Raw genomic sequence first — 17,238 nt, forward strand, 5'->3', positions numbered from 1 at the left:
GATTCTCTCGAGATGCATTCCCCCCCTTATCATACACTTATGATAGCTGGTGTTGACTTCAAAGAACTGGGCTATCCAGACCTTCACAGAACAACATGTCCGTAAGGCTATCACTCTTAAATTGCCAAGGGGCCTCTGCTTCTCTCGGCCTACCATTTCAATCATCATCGGAACTGGGACATGATCAGATAGCGTGCGTCCAAGGATCATTACCCCTGTGTTTTCCCCCATCAGTGTGTGTGAAACCAGGAAGAAGTCTAAGCATGAGGCTGAGTCGTGGGCAGAGGAGTGGTGTGTGTACTGCCATGCCCCGCGGTTCCTGACCCTCCATATGTCCCCAATATTCCACACCAGGTACATCCCTTGTAATTTGTTCGTCCCCTTGGGAACCATGTAGCAATTACACCCTGTGTGTTCCCATGCCTGGTCCATGATAGCATTAAAGTCCCTTGTCCAGATAACCTCCCCCAGTGTGAGCTTCCCTAGTTGGTGATCAATCCAGTCCAATGTTTCCTGATTAGGGCCATAATAATTGACCAGTGTATACAGCTTGCCTTGAATGACTCCCTGTAGGATTAGGCCCCTCCCATCCTCATCCTTAATCACGTTTGACTCACAAAATCCTACTGAACTATGAATCATTATACAAACCCCTCTTGCATATGAGGAGTAGGATGAGAAGTACCTGTGGCACCCCCAGCTTTTCCCAAATTTAGAGTCCTCCCCTGGTGGCGTTGCATATATAACAGGACCTTACGGCACTTGGACAGGCAGTTTGTGATACAATTAAGTGGTGCCACCATTATATTCTGTTGTGAGCAGATCCCCTCCGTATTTCCCATTCTGTATGTGATGCTTCCTGATTTCTCCCATGCTTCCAGCACATCCCTGACTAACTAAGTCCCTCTCCGTTCCCAAAAGTATGGTTATATCTCCTTCCCAGTTCCCCCTTTCCCCCATGCCCCCACTGACAACCCCAATCTGTCAGTAATCCAGGTGCCCTCCCCCTTTTCCCGCTGAACAATCCCCGGCTCCCCCTCCCTCCCTCTAGCTGATCACCCACACTTCTCAGCTGTAACCCATTTTCGTGCTCCTTGAGCTTCTGCATGGGGGGTAGCTTGAAGTCCCGCCATCCATCACACATCTGTTCTCCTGCAGTTAAACCCAACTGCACAGATCTGTCTCCAATTGTTTTAGATACCCTACAGTGTCAAAGGAAATATTATTCCAGGTTAAGGTCACACATTGTTCCCTCGCCTGCAGGGGTTCCTTGGTTGCAGTTCTTAAAAGGCGTTGGCTTCCTCTGGGGTATGAAAAACAATTGCTTGTCCCTCGTGCTCTATCCTCAGCTTGGCTGGGAACAGCATAGCATAGCGTATTCCATTCTCCCTTAATGTTCTCTTGACTTCCAAATACGTTCTTCTGGACACCTGTTCCTTGTCTGAGAAATCTGGGAACAGTCTGATCGTGTCCCCTTTATAAGTTACTATACCATTTTCCCTGGATTTGCGGAGGGCGGTGTATCTGTCCCGGTACTTTAACATACAGGCTATGATCAGATGCGGTTGGGCCCCTGGGACTGGCCTCTTCCCACTTGGTACCCATTGCGCCCTTTCCACGATGCACACTGCAGAGAATTCCTCTGACCACAGCGACTCCCGCAGTATCTCTTCCACCAGGGGTTCTATGTTCCTCTGTTCCATTGTTTCTGGAATACAGACTATTCTCAGATTATTCCTCCTAGACCTGGATTCCAAGTCATCCTGCTTATCAACCAGTTCCTTCAGTGCACACTCCAGAGCCGTCATATCCCTAGCAACTGACGCAGACTCGTCCTCCATAGTAGACACTCTTCGCTCCACTTCAACCTCTCCCGTGCTTGTCCAGACGGACCTGCATGTGGTCAACTTTACAGGTGAGGGTGTCCATTTTCCCCTCTAGAGACTGTATGCGTGTCGGTAGCTGGTTGAACATTTATTTAATGTCTTGGAACGCCCCACTGGGATCTAGTGGGGCTGGATGGGTTTGTCCCTCCGGGATCCGTCCATCTGTTTGTCGTTTTTTGCTTGAAATAATATAGTTTAGACTGTTGTTTGCTTCCTTTATTTGATTTAGACATTGCAGCTGTGATCAGTCCTTGTGCGGCTCAGGCCTAGTTGGCTGGTCCTGTGCTAGCAGCCTGTGTGTAGTGTCGTCGTAGTTTCAGCTGTCCGGTGCTACCAGCCACTTTCTCATGTGGTGTATGTCCTCTTGTCTGGTATTTTACTGCTGTTAGAATGTGCCCTGGGTTATCAGTTCCCTTCCGCCACATGTCCAACCAGAGCATGCCTCCAATGAGCATGGCTGGGGTTGTTGTCTGCCTCGACACAGGGCTCCCTGTGGCCTATTTTGTTCACAGCTTTTATAATTGCTCTTCACCAGTCCCGAACTGGGACAGATCTATCTTCATGTCCGGTAGTCCGTGCCTCATGGGGCCCCACAGTAGCACCACCCAGGCTGGACCGCGCCCTGCCGCTCCAAATGTTTGCCTATAGATGTGGAGCCCTCCCAGTAGGTGGTTGGAGCCCAGTCTGTCTACCCGTGGGAGCCCCGAGACTCCTCCCCCCTGAGGTGTCAGGTCACTCCAATATTCAGGCCGAAGTCTGACAGCCCGGTTCACTGTAATGTTCTCACTCAGTCCCGTAGTCTAATTGCAGACCTCTCACTGGGTGTACCCCCCCACTGTCGTTGTGGCTACTGTGCACATTTTGCCTAGTTCAGTACAGGGGGCTGTGTGCTGCTGCGCCCCCTTATCAATCCCCTCCTCACCTGCCTACTCTCCTTGGGTTCCTCTTGAGTGGTAAAAGCAGAACTCCTCAGTGACAGTGCCCCTCCTCAATTTCGCCGGATTCTGGGCACGGCTGTGCTTGTTGTTCACCGCTGCTTGGCATGGTGGGTTGCCCCTGCTTAGGTTTGTCCCCTGGATCCTTCCGAGGGCCTTGCGTCCAACCTCCTCCGCAGCAATATTGCTTTTGGTTAGGTCCGGCTCTGTGCATCCCTGGTGATGTGAAAAGAAGAAAGTGGTCCGGATGTCTCCATACTCTGGGGTTTGGGGCTGCTCTGACCCGTCACCTAGAGATTGGCTTGCTACAATTGCGCATGTTTGTTTCCCCTCCCGGGGATGTGCAGCTCAGTGTGCTCCGGGGAATGGTTGTCCCACTGCTCCCTCTTGCCTCTCAGCCAGGCCTGCATTGCCCTAGTCCGGCACTCGAATCCACCACTGCCTCGTGTCGCTGGTGCACAGGTCTCGTTGCTTACCCTCACGTTGCCAGCGGCCCCGGCTTATGTTACTCCAAGGGCTCCTCACCCGCTGCTCCAGCCAGACGTTGTCAATGCTGCACTACTCCCCGGTTCCGTCTGCTCTCATCCGAGGTGCCTGCTTGCCTGAGGCCTTCTAAGTCCCGGGGAACTCGGGTGCTATTTCTTGAGATGAGGTATTCCGGATCACTCAGCGTTCTTCTGATCCTCCGATTGTCCCCAACATAAGCTGTGTCGGTTAGGAATTAGGCGCCATCCCTTACCGCGCCGACTCCGGCATTTCAAGTTTTCTGCCCGCCGTTCTGCAGTTCGGATCGTGTCCGTCCTATACTTGCGGCCGGGGCCTCCCCAGGTTCCCAGGCTCACCCTAGCTTCGCGCCCGCAGATCTCGGGACGTCGTCCCCACGCGAGACTGCTATGGACCGGGAAGGAGTTCTCTTGTGTAGTCGTCTCGTGTTGGGATCATATGTCCCCGGGCTCCCCCAGCCTTCTGGTTGGGCCACGTTGGGCTTGTGGATGTCCCACCACTCAGTACCACTTTTGGGCTTTAAAGGCGGTCAGGAAACTTCCTGATATTTGCCTGATGAGGCAATGAGGAGCTTACGGCCATCTTGGCTGGGCTCTCAATCACCCCCCTATTTTTAAGGCTTGTAACCTTTTCCCCCATAGAAATTGCAGATTTGCCCATATCGTTCCATAGATTTGGACTGACTCTAGCAATGTGTCCACCTGTTTCTTTTCTGTGTTTCAATCGATCCAGGGTTTACTCCTACTGCAGCAGAGCCAGCAGCATCTCAGGAGAGGAGGAGTGGGGGCGAGGAGGAGACATTTCCATACTGCCATATGGTCGTGGGTCCCAGCAGGGCCCCACCTGGGGACACAATGTAAAACCCTGGGAGGGCCTTAATCCCCCTAAAGCCCTGTCTTTATGGCACTGTTGGATGATATCAATATATTCCAGGGATATTCCAGGGAAACCCAATATTCAGGAGGTGTTTCACTGTACCTACTAATTGGGCACTACAATAATCAAAAGCATAAAAAGGCAATCGAATAAAAAGGAGAGAACAATGGGATGCAAAATCAATCAATATATTGAAAATATCGATATTTTATTATATATATTAAAAACATAAACATATACACACTTATACATCCATTGGAAAACAACACCTATAATGATGAAGTGGCCAAGCACACATGTGGGAGATGATATACAAACAAAAAAAGAACGACCTCAGTACATTCGTCCACCTGATCTGCCTAGTGACAAATGCACAAATGAATCCATCATTGCTTACAGTGAACATAATGACAGTATGATGCCCCATGTGTTGGATGATGTTCACCCATTCAAGTATCTTTCAACCAATTATATTGCCAGGAGTCCCTGCTGACAGCGGTCTTGCTCTGCTTGGACCAAAAGGTCTTCATTGGAGTGGAACACTGACAGACCTAGCCCACTCTGTAGACCAAACATGCCTAAAAGGGATATGCATATGTGACTCACCCTGTGACTGAATGCAGATAAATCATACACCGGCGTTTACCAAAACGAGACTCACCTGGGCGCCGTAGGACGGCGGGACGCAATGGCTTGTGATCTGAAAAATAGAAAAGAATCTAAGGGCCGGCAGTTATAACAAATTAACTCTCACTTTGTACAGTATTGTTGGCATAAAGGTAGACAGATCCTAACAGGTATAAAGCCAAGATTGAACTAGCTGGTGTCCTCAAAAATAAAACAAACCCCATCAGCATGGATGATCTGCGGGATATATGTACAGGTATTCCTGTAGCGTGAATATAGCCAGAAAGCAAAAGAGTGCTGTACAGAGTGTTTTTTTGGAGTCTTTCGAGGGGAGGAGTGAATGGAAGGTAAGGGGTTGTGGAGTTATCATCTCAGTGATCAGTGTTCAATTAGATGTTTTATTTTTATTAGAACAGTCTGACATCCTTCTAGAAGTGCAGAAGAGATGGGGTCACTCAGATGTGTCTTGTGTCGCATAGTGGAGAAAATGCTGCCACCAACTGAGTCTGATTTCCATTTCCATAGTCATGTGATCACTGTGAATCCACAGCATTTAAACAATGGGCCTCCAAAGAAAGGAGCCATTGAGATGGGGTCCAAATGAAATGGCCAATCTGCAAGAGAAGTGGAAGCGCAGAGAAGTTGGTGCTGCAGACGTGATGGAGGGGCCCTTGGGCAATGTTGGTTACACATGCTTTTGCAAGCACATAAACACAAAGCATGGTGTAGACTGATAGACCAGGCCGCCCACCGGAGAGCACTTTGGCCCAGTGTAAAGATGGATTTCTAGAATCTGGCCAGGTGGACTGATTTTAGGAGGCCACACTACATATAGTTAACTGGGGAACTCTGAGAGGTAAGCCAAAACCAAACAAGGTAAGTGTGGAGACTGGTCAAGGCTTAGTCTCAGGAGAAAGACAGTGGGGTCAGGGTTCCACAATGAGTCCACACGTGAAGCACACCATAATTCAATTTAGACAGCTAAATCCCCAAAAACACACACTAGGAAATGAAATAAGCAGCTAGTAATATCACACAATACTCAGTTATCAAGCATATATTCCATCATTGTTAGGTGTTTAGAAATGCATACTATAACTTAGACAACTAAAAGAAGGTAATTAGTGATACAGTAGAATAAAACAAGAAGGATACCCTACATTTATATGTCCAATCCATATGATGTATGGGCCACTGAGCCCAAAATTCACAGAGATTCTTCTTAGGAGAGAGACTGATGTAGGAAGAGTTCTTGTGGTGTGAAATGCTCCAGAAGATATTCAACAATGTTACAGGTCACTATAATTATACTCCTATCTTTTAGATATAAGGCTTTAGATCTGACAATCAAAAAGTAATGGAATGGAATAAGCAAAGTTTATTCTTAGGGTTATTCTGAGAACAGGGGGAGGTGAATGCATTTCAATTACTTACTCCCCAACTTTGATTTTCCCAGATGACTAGATGGGTCGACTGGGGGTTGCTTGAGGTAGGTTGCCCGCCATTTTGTTCTGCTGCACAATGTCTACGGGATGCAGGTCCAAGAATGTTTGTGGTCGGCTGCTCGTGCAGAATGCAACACCTGGAGAAGAAGGCAGGCAGGATTCACTGATTCAGGACTCTTCTGGACACCTCCCAGGACTCACGGAAGTGAATTCCACTGATGGCCACTGCACACATGACGATGGCAGGCGTCTCTCCAGTCGTGGGAGACAAAGACCTTCCATAGCAGGATCTTGAAGCTGGGAAGATCAACGCGAAACAGTGATGATTCCACCGAGGTATCCCACTGAAGAGAGCTGGTCAGTCTACCGGGTGGTACAGGGAAAATTCCGAAGGCCCAGGACAGCTGGATCCTCGCAAATGCGTTGAAACTGGTTGGTCCCACCAGTCCAGGGCCTTCGCAGATGAGGTAGTCCAGCAGGATTTCACTGGGCCAATAATAAGAAAGGATGGAAGGCCTCTTTGGGAATTGTCCACCGATCTTCAGCAATCGGCTCATCTACACAGGATACCTGGCTCGAACGCTGATCTGAGAAAATGGCTGTAGGAGTCCTCTTATTATCCTAAATCTTGTCTGGTAGGACGTCAAAGCCTACCAATGCTAAGTATCTGCACCATTCAAAAAGCCAGCATTGGTCCAATCAGGGACCACTCTGGGGTTCACTCATGCCCCACACCTAGACTCTCTGGTACCCCGAATGTGGAGTGGGACAAGACAGTTTCACCCACATCCTCAGTCCACACACACCAGGCCAGCAGTAGACAGTGAAAGCAGGAGCTTTCCCAGGTGAATGTATGACCATATATGGGATTTCCTGACAAGAGCAGGCAGGAAGAAGGCAAAACAACAATATGGCCAAAGAACAAGCGAAAAATCTCGGGGCATGACCCTTTTAGGGCACTAGCCACGTTTAGTAGCCACACATGGAAACACAAATATTCTCACAAAAAATTATCCAACAATGGTAAAAATGTAATTGCTGCCACCAGCATGTCTTTGGGCACATGCAAAATTAACCAAAACACCCAAGTGTAAAAGACAAGGGTGATACAAAAGTATCCCCACTGCACTGCATTTTACGATGGTGTGCACTGTTAAAAATTTACCAAAAAGATAAAAGGTAAAAAGACAAAAGGGAAACATAGTTTTTCAGTACTGATAGTCTGAAGGACCAATCAGTGCACCCCATAACAAAATGAGCAAATGGCCAGGGAGTGAAGCTGAGGGGCTGTTGCTGATACCTCTATATAACTTGAATGCCACCAGCTTCATAGGAAGATTACAACTCCCCCAAAAAGCCAGTTTTAGGCCATGCACTTAGTTACATAAAATACTTTTTTGTTATTTACACTTCTTAGGCTATACGCGCATGCCAAAGGCCAACCCCCACCCAAATACATATTGTTGTAACATGTTGCCCCCCCCAATTCCCCGTCTCGGTTAGAGCACTCTGAATTCAAATCTGTGTCCTCACAAATATATGCTCATATTTAAACAAAGTCAGCTCATGAAGTTATTTGTATGTTCATAGAATATTGATTATAAAGTATGCTTTTATTAATTATTCCAGGGTGATCAACTTGGAACGCTCTGGCATATGACATGAATCAAAGAAAGAAAATGCAACCATGCTTTTGAAATTATTTAGCATTGTATTCTGAATACATACGAAATGTAGGTTAACATTCATTACAGTATGAAACTATGTAATTTGCCTGACTAATTGGAATGACCTCAACATTTGCAAAGTAAGCCACAGCTGCCATCTTCATATTTCTGTACAGTTTGATTTACAATTTTCTAAAATGTTTTTTTAGTCATTCTAAATTGGGAACCTTATTAGCCTAACCCTATCAGACGATTTTTTAACTTTTTTCTTTTTTGTATTGTGCATTTGCCAAAAATATGACATTTTACACAGTTTAGAGAATAAAACTTAAGTTCACATACATTATACAGACATTTTCAATTCCTTATTCCATACAGAGGATAAAATAACAAACAATAATAAAAAAAATAGAACAGGACAAATCATACGCCGAAGAATCATTTCATAGGATGCATGAAATTATCATGTGTCTGCTATAGGCCCAACATTCACAACACCCTTATTAGCAGTTAAATTAGGTTCCTTTAGCAGGGTGGCCACTCACAGAGGAAGAAAGACTTCAGTTTGAGCATTGGTATGACATTGTCCAAATACATCTGCATACCCTGCCTTCTTGTGCACCAAGACAACCCAGGGACTGTAGGAAAAGAACCCAAAAGCATGCATTTCACCACACAGGCAATGGCCGTTCCGTACGTTTGCATGTATTTTCCAACAAGGTGTGCATTATTTTATCACTCAGTCAAACAGAAACAAGTTTTATTAGCACATTTGAGGCCAGATATGCATTTGGGGTCATGTAAGGATAACGGGTATCTCGGTTCCAAAGGGTGGTGACCCCGGCCTGCACTCAATTCCTTTTCATACCGTATAAGATCCAGCATGCTTCCCCATTCAACTCTAGCCAAATGTAGTGCAGCCGTACAACTGCATGCTTTTACATGATGTCCACCGGATGTGGTCTAATACCCATTGCCAGAGCCCGTTCCTGTGGAGTGACTTGAGAAAATCATGCATAGATCAGTCTTCCACTGCCTAGTTAGAGTGCAGGGCTGATAGGTTTACATGGGACTTGGAAATCCAGGTCCTAAAATAATGTCAGCATGGGGTAGTTTACCTGGTAGAATGTTGAATATGCTGTGTCCCAATCTTTGCTAAAAACAAATAACTCTATGACTAGATCTAAAAGGTACTTAAAGGTACAGCATATCCTGCTGTTGGCTGCAGAGGCCGCCGGGATGTTCAAGTTAACATTTGGCAAAAAGCCCCCCGCAGCAGTTATTTACTGTAAACTGGATATCTTATTGACATATTAAACCAACTCGTTATCCAGCTGCAGTCCCCGTGAAATGAGGATAAATGTTACCCCTTGTCGATGATGTATCTGCTGTCTCTCTCACTAAAGCAGCGGAGAGCGCATTTGCTTCTTTGCACATTTCCCTTTGCGCTGCTACTGTAATAACATACTGCCTGCCTACTTTCAAAGCCCCCCTGTCCTTTTCCGAATAGTCTGCAGCGACAAAATGTAGTCTAGTGCCTACATTTCAATCTGCCCAAACAGAAACCTTATTTGTAATCCTTGCATCTCTGCTCGACAAATAGTCTAATCCTGGACAATTCGCTATATTGCAGTGTACCTTCGCTCTCTAAAGCCGCGCTGCTTAGATCAGATGCACCACCAGTGGTTAGAGTCATATAAAAAGTAAACAGTTACATATTGCAACATTGGCTCCGCTCCAATCATGGCTCGCTTTGCATAAGGTCTGAAGATATCTAGGCTATCAAAGCCTGTAGGTCTTGCATTTGTCTACCCTTGCATCGTGCGTTTGTATAGCTGACCATATTCAGGAAAGCTATGTATCTCAGTTAGGGAATCGTAAGCGAGGATGATTTTGCCTAGGTATGGCTGAAACATGCGTCTTCCGACTGTCTGCTTAAGCAAAGGTGATAGATAATCTTGCAGCCAAGTTATACTCACATTGCCAGAAGGAGCTCCGTAAGGCGGTGGGTACATACCGGATACCTAAAGCAGAAAGAAAGGGTACCAAGAGAGTTAGCAAAAAACTAGGACGTTCACTCCTGATCTGCTGCAACCTGGGTTTGGAAGACCACAAATGTCAGAGTGGATGGGAAGCTTGCCCTGGTGGGAACATTGCATGCAGTGCCACCGCTATTTTGAGATCTGAGCAGCCCTCCACTTATTTAGCTGTCCACTGTTTCTTCTGTGGGAATATTGAAATGGTTAGCTACCCTCTTTAATAAATCATTGTACATAAATTGGTCCCTGATTGCGGAGTTGTGTCCACTCTCGGGTGCAACAACATCAATGATGGTGGCATCTGAGCCATCCTTGTCATCCGGATAACATTTGACAGGGTCTTCAAGAGGATCATCCTGGTCTACATACAACGCATCTTGATCTGCCTTATCGTCTCCTTGGAAGGAGTCATGGGACGTGTCTAGAACTGTATGCGTAAGTGATGACAGGCGTCTTGGTGATTTTGCCAAGGGTTGTCCTGCTTTAAGGGTTGACTCAACTCTAAATCAAATGTTTTTTCTCGAATGGGGTATTTATTCATAAAGTCCACAAAAGAGGAAACTTTGTCCATTGTTTCCTTGAAACGTTCCTTTGACCATGTCCCGTTCCCAGGTGTTTTGGGAAGGGGGAACACAATAGCCTTAGGGTCTTCTCTAGGTCTCTTTCTGGAGAGACTGAGATAAAGGGGAATGAGCCTCCTCATAGTGTGGCACTTTATCAGGGACATAAGGAGACCCCAGAAATATGTGTACATGACATTCATAAGTGGGTAAAAAAAGAAAAAGGGGGATGTGTTATAATAACAGTATTACAATGAATTAATGTATAAGATATGGTGTCATGTCACTGATGTGCTGTAATCAAAACTAATTGACTGCCGTCTCATGAGGTTAGTCAGTATGCATGCGTGACTAGAGAGTGGTGTTTCATGTTGTCCGTGCATTCCTCACTGAGACAATGGTGTTCCTTATAGTATGTTTCCTCTGTCCTTAGATCTGTGAGTCTGTGTGGGTCAGGTGTCCATGTGGTTCCTGTTTCCCTGTATTTGATTGGGACATCTGACTTCTTAGATTTATTTGCCTGGCCTTTTTTAAGGTGACAGATTGTCTGCTGTGCTCTTGTCCACATTACTCTCCGGTTTTGGTAAGGATTATTGTTGTTCCTCGGCATCGTGTGACATGATTGTGTTTGGTGCAAAGGGAGGTGTGTGGCATCCTGCTTTCCCCTCAGTTCTCTGGTGTATGGGATGCCTGTGTGAGGGTGTGAGATAGAGTGTTGCAGTTATTGCATAGTATAGAAGGTTCCTACCCCTGTGTCCCAACAAGGACAGTTGGAAGAGACCTGGGTGGTGGGGAACGGTGGGTCGTCTTCTCCATTATATGCACTTGAATTGCATGTCACCAAGACCTGAATAAAGGACCACCTCCACCTAGCTGAGAGTGAGATCTTCATAATCAGGTTACTTTCCTCCCCATTGATCGCTCTTCACTACCTCCTTCCATGTAATCAATCCGAAGAGCCAGATGGATCCTAGTATGAGTCAACCTGTTACCCGCACTCTAATGACACAGAATAGGCTCCAAATGATTCATAGCAAAGCAATTGCACTGTTAATGTCAGTTTAATTAGGTTACACACAGGCACTTCATTTACCTCCCAAGGGGTCCCTGTTATTAACCAGGCCATACAAGACACGTTTTGAGGCAGGTGGTCTCTTTATCATATGTCCAGGTAAAGCAAACAGAAATGTAACAGCTTAAATACTACTTTTCTGACATCATAATCCATCCTTCTATTATGTATTATGCACATAAACAAGGATGTACAGTTGAAGCATAAATCCGGTGCCATTATGAGATAAATGATCGGTGTCCAGTGGGGAAAGTGGGCTGGATTTTTCTGGTGGCTGCATCCGGCTATAAATGATTCCCGAGATCTGGAAAAATCCAAAAGCCCTTCAGTGAACACTGCACCTGCATTGATCCCCAAGCACCAGAGCATCGCATTTCAGATGCCGCCATGCGCACTGTCTGCATGCTCGGGCCTCAGAAACATAACTTCGGAGACCCTTGGAGCCTAATTCATCAAAGCGTTTTATAATGGCAAAACCCCAATGGAAAACGCTCTGTGTACAAGGGCCTTAATGTGAGTAGCAGAGGGACTGTGCCAAAATGCATGTGAGATACAAACTGTGTATGTGGTAATGTGGAATTTATGTGAGCCTACGGTTGAGAGGTGCAAGTGTTTGTGAGCACGTGTATGTGTGTGGGTGTGTTTGAGCCTAGGAGTGAGAGGTATACGTAATCTGCATGTGTGTGTACGTGTGTCTTTTTACAACTGTGTTTATGTGGAGGTGCATGTTCGGAGGAGGAGCAGGGCGATATGGTCTTCGGTTAAGCCCAATTTATTTATTTACTCACTGTAATGTTAAAATAATTAGGAAGATGGGGAGAGCGCAATCCCATCCTCTGCTCTCTGTCGCTGGTTAGATTGCAAATTAAAAATCCAGCACTGTCGCTATCCCTCTGTTATGGATTTTCTGGCACAAATAAAAGTCTCTGAATGTGTAAATTATTAGGCAATACTTCATTTGGAGTAATGGGTACATATATCCCATCTGTGTTCTTTGATTCTGTCCTTTAGACTCGGAGGCCATGTCTGCTAGAGAAATGCAGCTGCATGACTGCCACCATGGAATTTCAAGATGGTGTTAATGCTTTGGATTCCTATGGAATACACCTGAAATGACCACCTTCTACAAGCAGGCAGATTCTGTAGGAATCCATTGTAAATGCCTCCCGCAATCGTTAATTGCAGGGGAATTTAGTTTTTAGCCAACGTAGTGGAAAAATGAAGAGTAAGAGTGATTTCATCTGTTTTTACTCTTCGCTTTTCCACAACATGGTGGAAAAGTTGAAAAATGTAAGAATAGGACCTATTGCTCTTAAGTGCAAATGGAAGCGGTCCTCTCCATGCCACTTCTGTTTTCATTTAACATGATCCCCTCTGAGTGGTCTGACCTAAATATAGCTTTTCACATGGGCATTTTAAAGCAAGTACAACATATTGGGAAATATATATATATATGGAGCTGAATGGTCTAAAGATAAATGTAAAAAAATAAAAAAATAATGACCCTGGAACATAAAAAGGGGAAAAGAGCGACGACATTCAGATGGTGTGGGCAAAGATATCCTGAAATAGGTGGATTAATTTCACTATTTGGGGATCCTTGTCAATCATAGCACTAGCGAAAAGCAATGGCTGGAGAACATCAAATTAAAATGCAAGCCACTTACAACCCAGGGGGTTATTCTACACAAATGATTTGGGAAATTCTCCTTGGTTCCAGTCATTACCTTCTTTAAACAGAAGGTGGTTCCTGTTTTGATCTATGGTACCAAGATTCCACGAATTTGGCCTACAAACCTTTGGGAGTATATTGAAGGTAAGAGTCCTACGACTCCCAAACTCTCTCCCGAATGGAATGATTAGGTTTGAGCTGGGGCTTCAGTCAATGCAATCGATGATCAAATGGAAGACATTGGCAAATGTATGCTAAATGTATTGATAAGAAAGCTCCCTTCCTTTTGATAAACAAACATGATGCTAGTAAGGAGGGCCATGCATGCCTAGAGGTTTGGAAAAGGGGCTGTAACTGATTTTGATCGCTCTAATGAGACCTTGTAGAAAAATCCTGGTAAAGTCAAACAACAAATATTTTGTCAAGATTGGATGGACACGCTGACCCAGAGACTGACATATAAGCTAGCGCTGAACCTGGATTTGGAAGGTAGCGGAGTGAATCAATTACTGAGGTACCTGACACAATTCCCCTGTTCATTTATTGTATTGTATTGTTTATTTATATAGTGCCTATACACATGTAAGTGTTTCAAAGCGTTCAAGGAGGGTTGGAACAAGGGGAAAAAAACAACAGTTGCTCAGAGCCCTTGAAATTCTGACACGTTAATAGTCTGCACAGAGTAAGTGCATAAAATACATTTAACAGTTGAGACACAGCAAACAGACCTGACGGTGATTCTGCAGTTTTTACCAGTGCACTTAAGGGCAGAAGATAAGGGAGAACAGACAATCATCAGGCACGTTGCATTAGGGTTGTGCAAGTGCATAGAAGGTCAAAGGGAGGGGGAGGTCCAAGCGCACCCAGTGGGCGGAGACTGGGGTGAGTGCTGAGAGAGCTACTTTCTTCGGTTATTCTAAGTGCTGTGGAGGTGGGTGGGAGTAGGGCCCTGAGGCAAGTGCGAGAGAGGACTAGCGGGGGGCCCCGGGACTGTTGAGACTCTGAGGTACACCAGGCAGCCAGTCAGTAAGCTGTAAAGAAAGGAAGTGGAGGGAGAGATGGAGAGAGCAGAAGGCTAGGTTAGCAAGGTAGAGCGAGAGTGAAGGAAGAGGAGAAGAGGAAGGTCTTGAGGTGTTTCTGAAACTTAAGGAGGTCAGGCTCAAGAAGGAGGGTGGCAAGGAGGCTATTCCAGAGGGAGGCACCTGTTGAGGATAAACTTCTCCCTCTAAATCTCTGCTTGGAGAACCGGCTCACTCGCAGAAGGTTGGAGGTAGATGAGCGGAGGGCTTGTGAGGGACAGTATTTAGGTAGGCAGCGTTGCAGGTAGGTAGGTCCCAGGACCCAGAAAGCCTGGTGGACAATGCAGAGGGTCCTGAACTTGATCCTTGCAGCCACGGGGAGCCAGTAAAGAGATTTCAGGGCTGGAGACATGCAGTGCCTGGGCTTGAGGCCAATGATAAGTCTTGCAGTTCTGTTCTGGATGAGTTGCAGAGGGAGTTGAGGAAGAGGCTGTTGCAATAGTCCAGCCTAGAGAGAACCAAGGCTCTGGAGACAGTGAGCCGCTGGGGGAAGTGAGAAAAGGAAGAGTGCCTCTGAGGAGGTGTAGCTGGTAGTTGGACTTTTTAGAGATGTCAGAAATGCGAGAGGAGAAGGAGAGAGTGGAGTCGAAGCTGACCCAAAGGTTTTTTCCCCTCGCCTGTCAGTGCGGGCGCAGGGCCAAGGGAGGCCGCCCAGAGCGAAAGTGGGAAAGCGGGAGCAGTGAACCCAATGCAAACGATCTCAGTCTTATTGGTATTGAGGCAAAGGTTGTTTGCAGCACAGCATGACTGAATAGCGGACAGACAGTCAGGTATGAGCGAGGAGGAGGCTGCTGAGGGTAGCCTGAATGATAGTTGCATATCATCCGCATAACACTGGAAGTTAGAGGTGAAAGTGGCAATAACACATGCCAAGGCAGCCATATAGACGTTGAAGAACCAAGGGGAGAGGTTAAATCCATGGGGAACGCCACAGGTTGAGAGAGCAATAGTTGAGAGAAAGTCTCTGAGTTCCACCTGGGATGGGCAGTCGGAGAGAAAAGAGATTAACCACGCCAGAGCCTGACCTGTGATTCTCAGGGTGTCTTGGAAATGTGCGATCAGGATGTTGTGGTTAACCGTGTCAAAGACAGAGGAGAGGTCAAGGAGAATGAGGACAGAGAGAGTGTAAGTGTCAAGATCTGCGAGCAGATCTTCACGGGTGTTCAGAAGAGCAGTTTACGTGCCTCTGGATGCTCTAAAGCCAGACTGATGGTCATGGAAGCAGCCAATAGATTCAGTGTGGAGGGTCAGCTGAGTGATAGCCAACTTCTCCGGGAGTTTGCCCAAGAAAGTAGTGATGGAGATAGGACCGTAGTTTGCTAGAATGGAGGGGTCGGCAGAGAGTTTCTTGAGCAAAGGGTGCACAAGGGAGTGCTTCAGAGCAGTTGGGAAAAATGACAGTGGAAAAGCAGAGATTGCAAAGATCAGCCAAGGCTGGGGCGAGAAAGTCAATATTCTCCTTAATGGTTTTAGAAGGGCAGGGGTCCACCTGTTTGGAGGAGGCCTTCATAGACCGGACTTGTCTGGTGACCTCATCAAGTGTGACGGGTGAGAGAGAGGAGAGGGTAAGAGAAGTTGGGCCAAGGGAGGCTCCGGTGTTGGTGTATGCTGTGGAGTGGAAGAGAGGGAGCAAAGGATGTCTTGGGTTTATGTGATGAAGTGTGCAGCCAGGGCTGAGCAAAGGTTTTGGGTCGGTGTGAAAGAAGAAGAGGCTGCTGCAGGATTGGCCAGTTCCTTGCAAACTTTGAAAAGCTTGGCCATGTTGTTAGATGCCGCGGAGATTCGGGCTTGAATATAGACTATTTTTTGGACCGGATGAAGAGTCGATATTGCCTTTGAAGGAGGCTGCAGGCCAGTTTGTCAGATGGTCTGCCTGATGAGTTCCATTTCTACTTGGCTGCCCTACATATGCGTTTAAGAGCAGCCATATCAGAGTTGTACCAAGAGTTGCAGTTTTTGTAAGGCTTCAGTTGGACCCTTGTGGCAGGGGCAAGAGTGTCAAGAGTTTTGGAGATAGAGAGTTTGAGGTTGGCGAGGGCTGTATCAGGGTGGGAGTCAGCCGCAGGAATGGGCGGAGAAGAGTAGGTGGAGGCAAAGGCAGCTATTGTCACTTTTTTCATGGTTCTGGTGACTTTGAAGCCAAGCGGCCGTGCCAGGTTTGTTGTTGAAAGAGGAGGGCAGAGCGTCAGGTGTGTTGAGAGAATAGAGTGGTCGGGCCAAGAGAGGAGGGTAATGATAGGGGTAGAGAGAGGGATATCAGTAGAGATGAGAACATCCAAGGTGTGGCCCACAGTGTGCGTGGGGCCAGAGGGTAGGATAGAGAGAGTTGCATAGGTTGCAGAAAGATCCTGCGGCGTCAGGAGAGTTCAGATGGATGTTGAGATCACCCATCAGGAGGAGTTGAGAGGAGGAGGAGAGTAGAGAGGAGGAAAGGTCCGCCCATTCCGAGATGAAGAGAGTGGAGTGTCCTGGTGGCCAATTGAAGGTGGCCATAGTGAGAGAAGATTTAAGGGAGAGTGAGAGTCTGCAAACTAGGCACTCGAAAGAGGAGTAGACCTGAATAGGGATGATGGATGCAGGTGTCCATTCTGGGAAGATAAGTGCCACTCCCCCACCTTTCTTCTTAGGCCTAGGCACAGAAAGGATTTTGTAGTCTTCAGGGAGGAGTGTGTCAATGCTTGTGACAGAGCTCTCCTTGAACCAGGTCTCAGTGATGGCGAGCACATCAATATCCATGAGTTTGAGGCGGTTGCAGATGTCGGACGAGTGTTTGATGGCTGAGGGTGTGTTGAGAGTGGCAATGTGAAGCAGCTTGTCATCATTGAAGGTCTTCCTCAGGGGGGCACAGGGGGAACTGCCCCCCCCCCGAAGGTGGC

At 46.6% G+C, this 17,238-nt stretch overlaps 1 protein-coding gene across 3 annotated transcripts in view; it reads right to left on the reverse strand.

Annotated features, from left to right (window-relative positions):
* LOC138566889 (galectin-4-like) overlaps window positions 1–17,238 on the reverse strand; it is a 341,874-nt gene that overhangs the window by 56,380 nt on the left and 268,256 nt on the right. For 2 of the 3 annotated variants that reach the window (XM_069644614.1, XM_069644617.1), the window contains 2 exons: window positions 9,920–9,964; window positions 4,863–4,901 (listed from right to left, as the gene is read on the reverse strand). In XM_069644614.1, the coding sequence (XP_069500715.1) occupies window positions 4,863–4,901; window positions 9,920–9,964 (84 nt within the window). The remainder of the gene's footprint in view (window positions 1–4,862; window positions 4,902–9,919; window positions 9,965–17,238) is intronic. The other variant, XM_069644615.1, reaches the window with a different exon arrangement.

Source organism: Ambystoma mexicanum, chromosome 2p (genome assembly GCF_040938575.1).
Source record: "Ambystoma mexicanum isolate Mex_15411 chromosome 2p, UKY_AmexF1_1, whole genome shotgun sequence".
Taxonomy (NCBI): Eukaryota; Metazoa; Chordata; class Amphibia; order Caudata; family Ambystomatidae; genus Ambystoma; species Ambystoma mexicanum.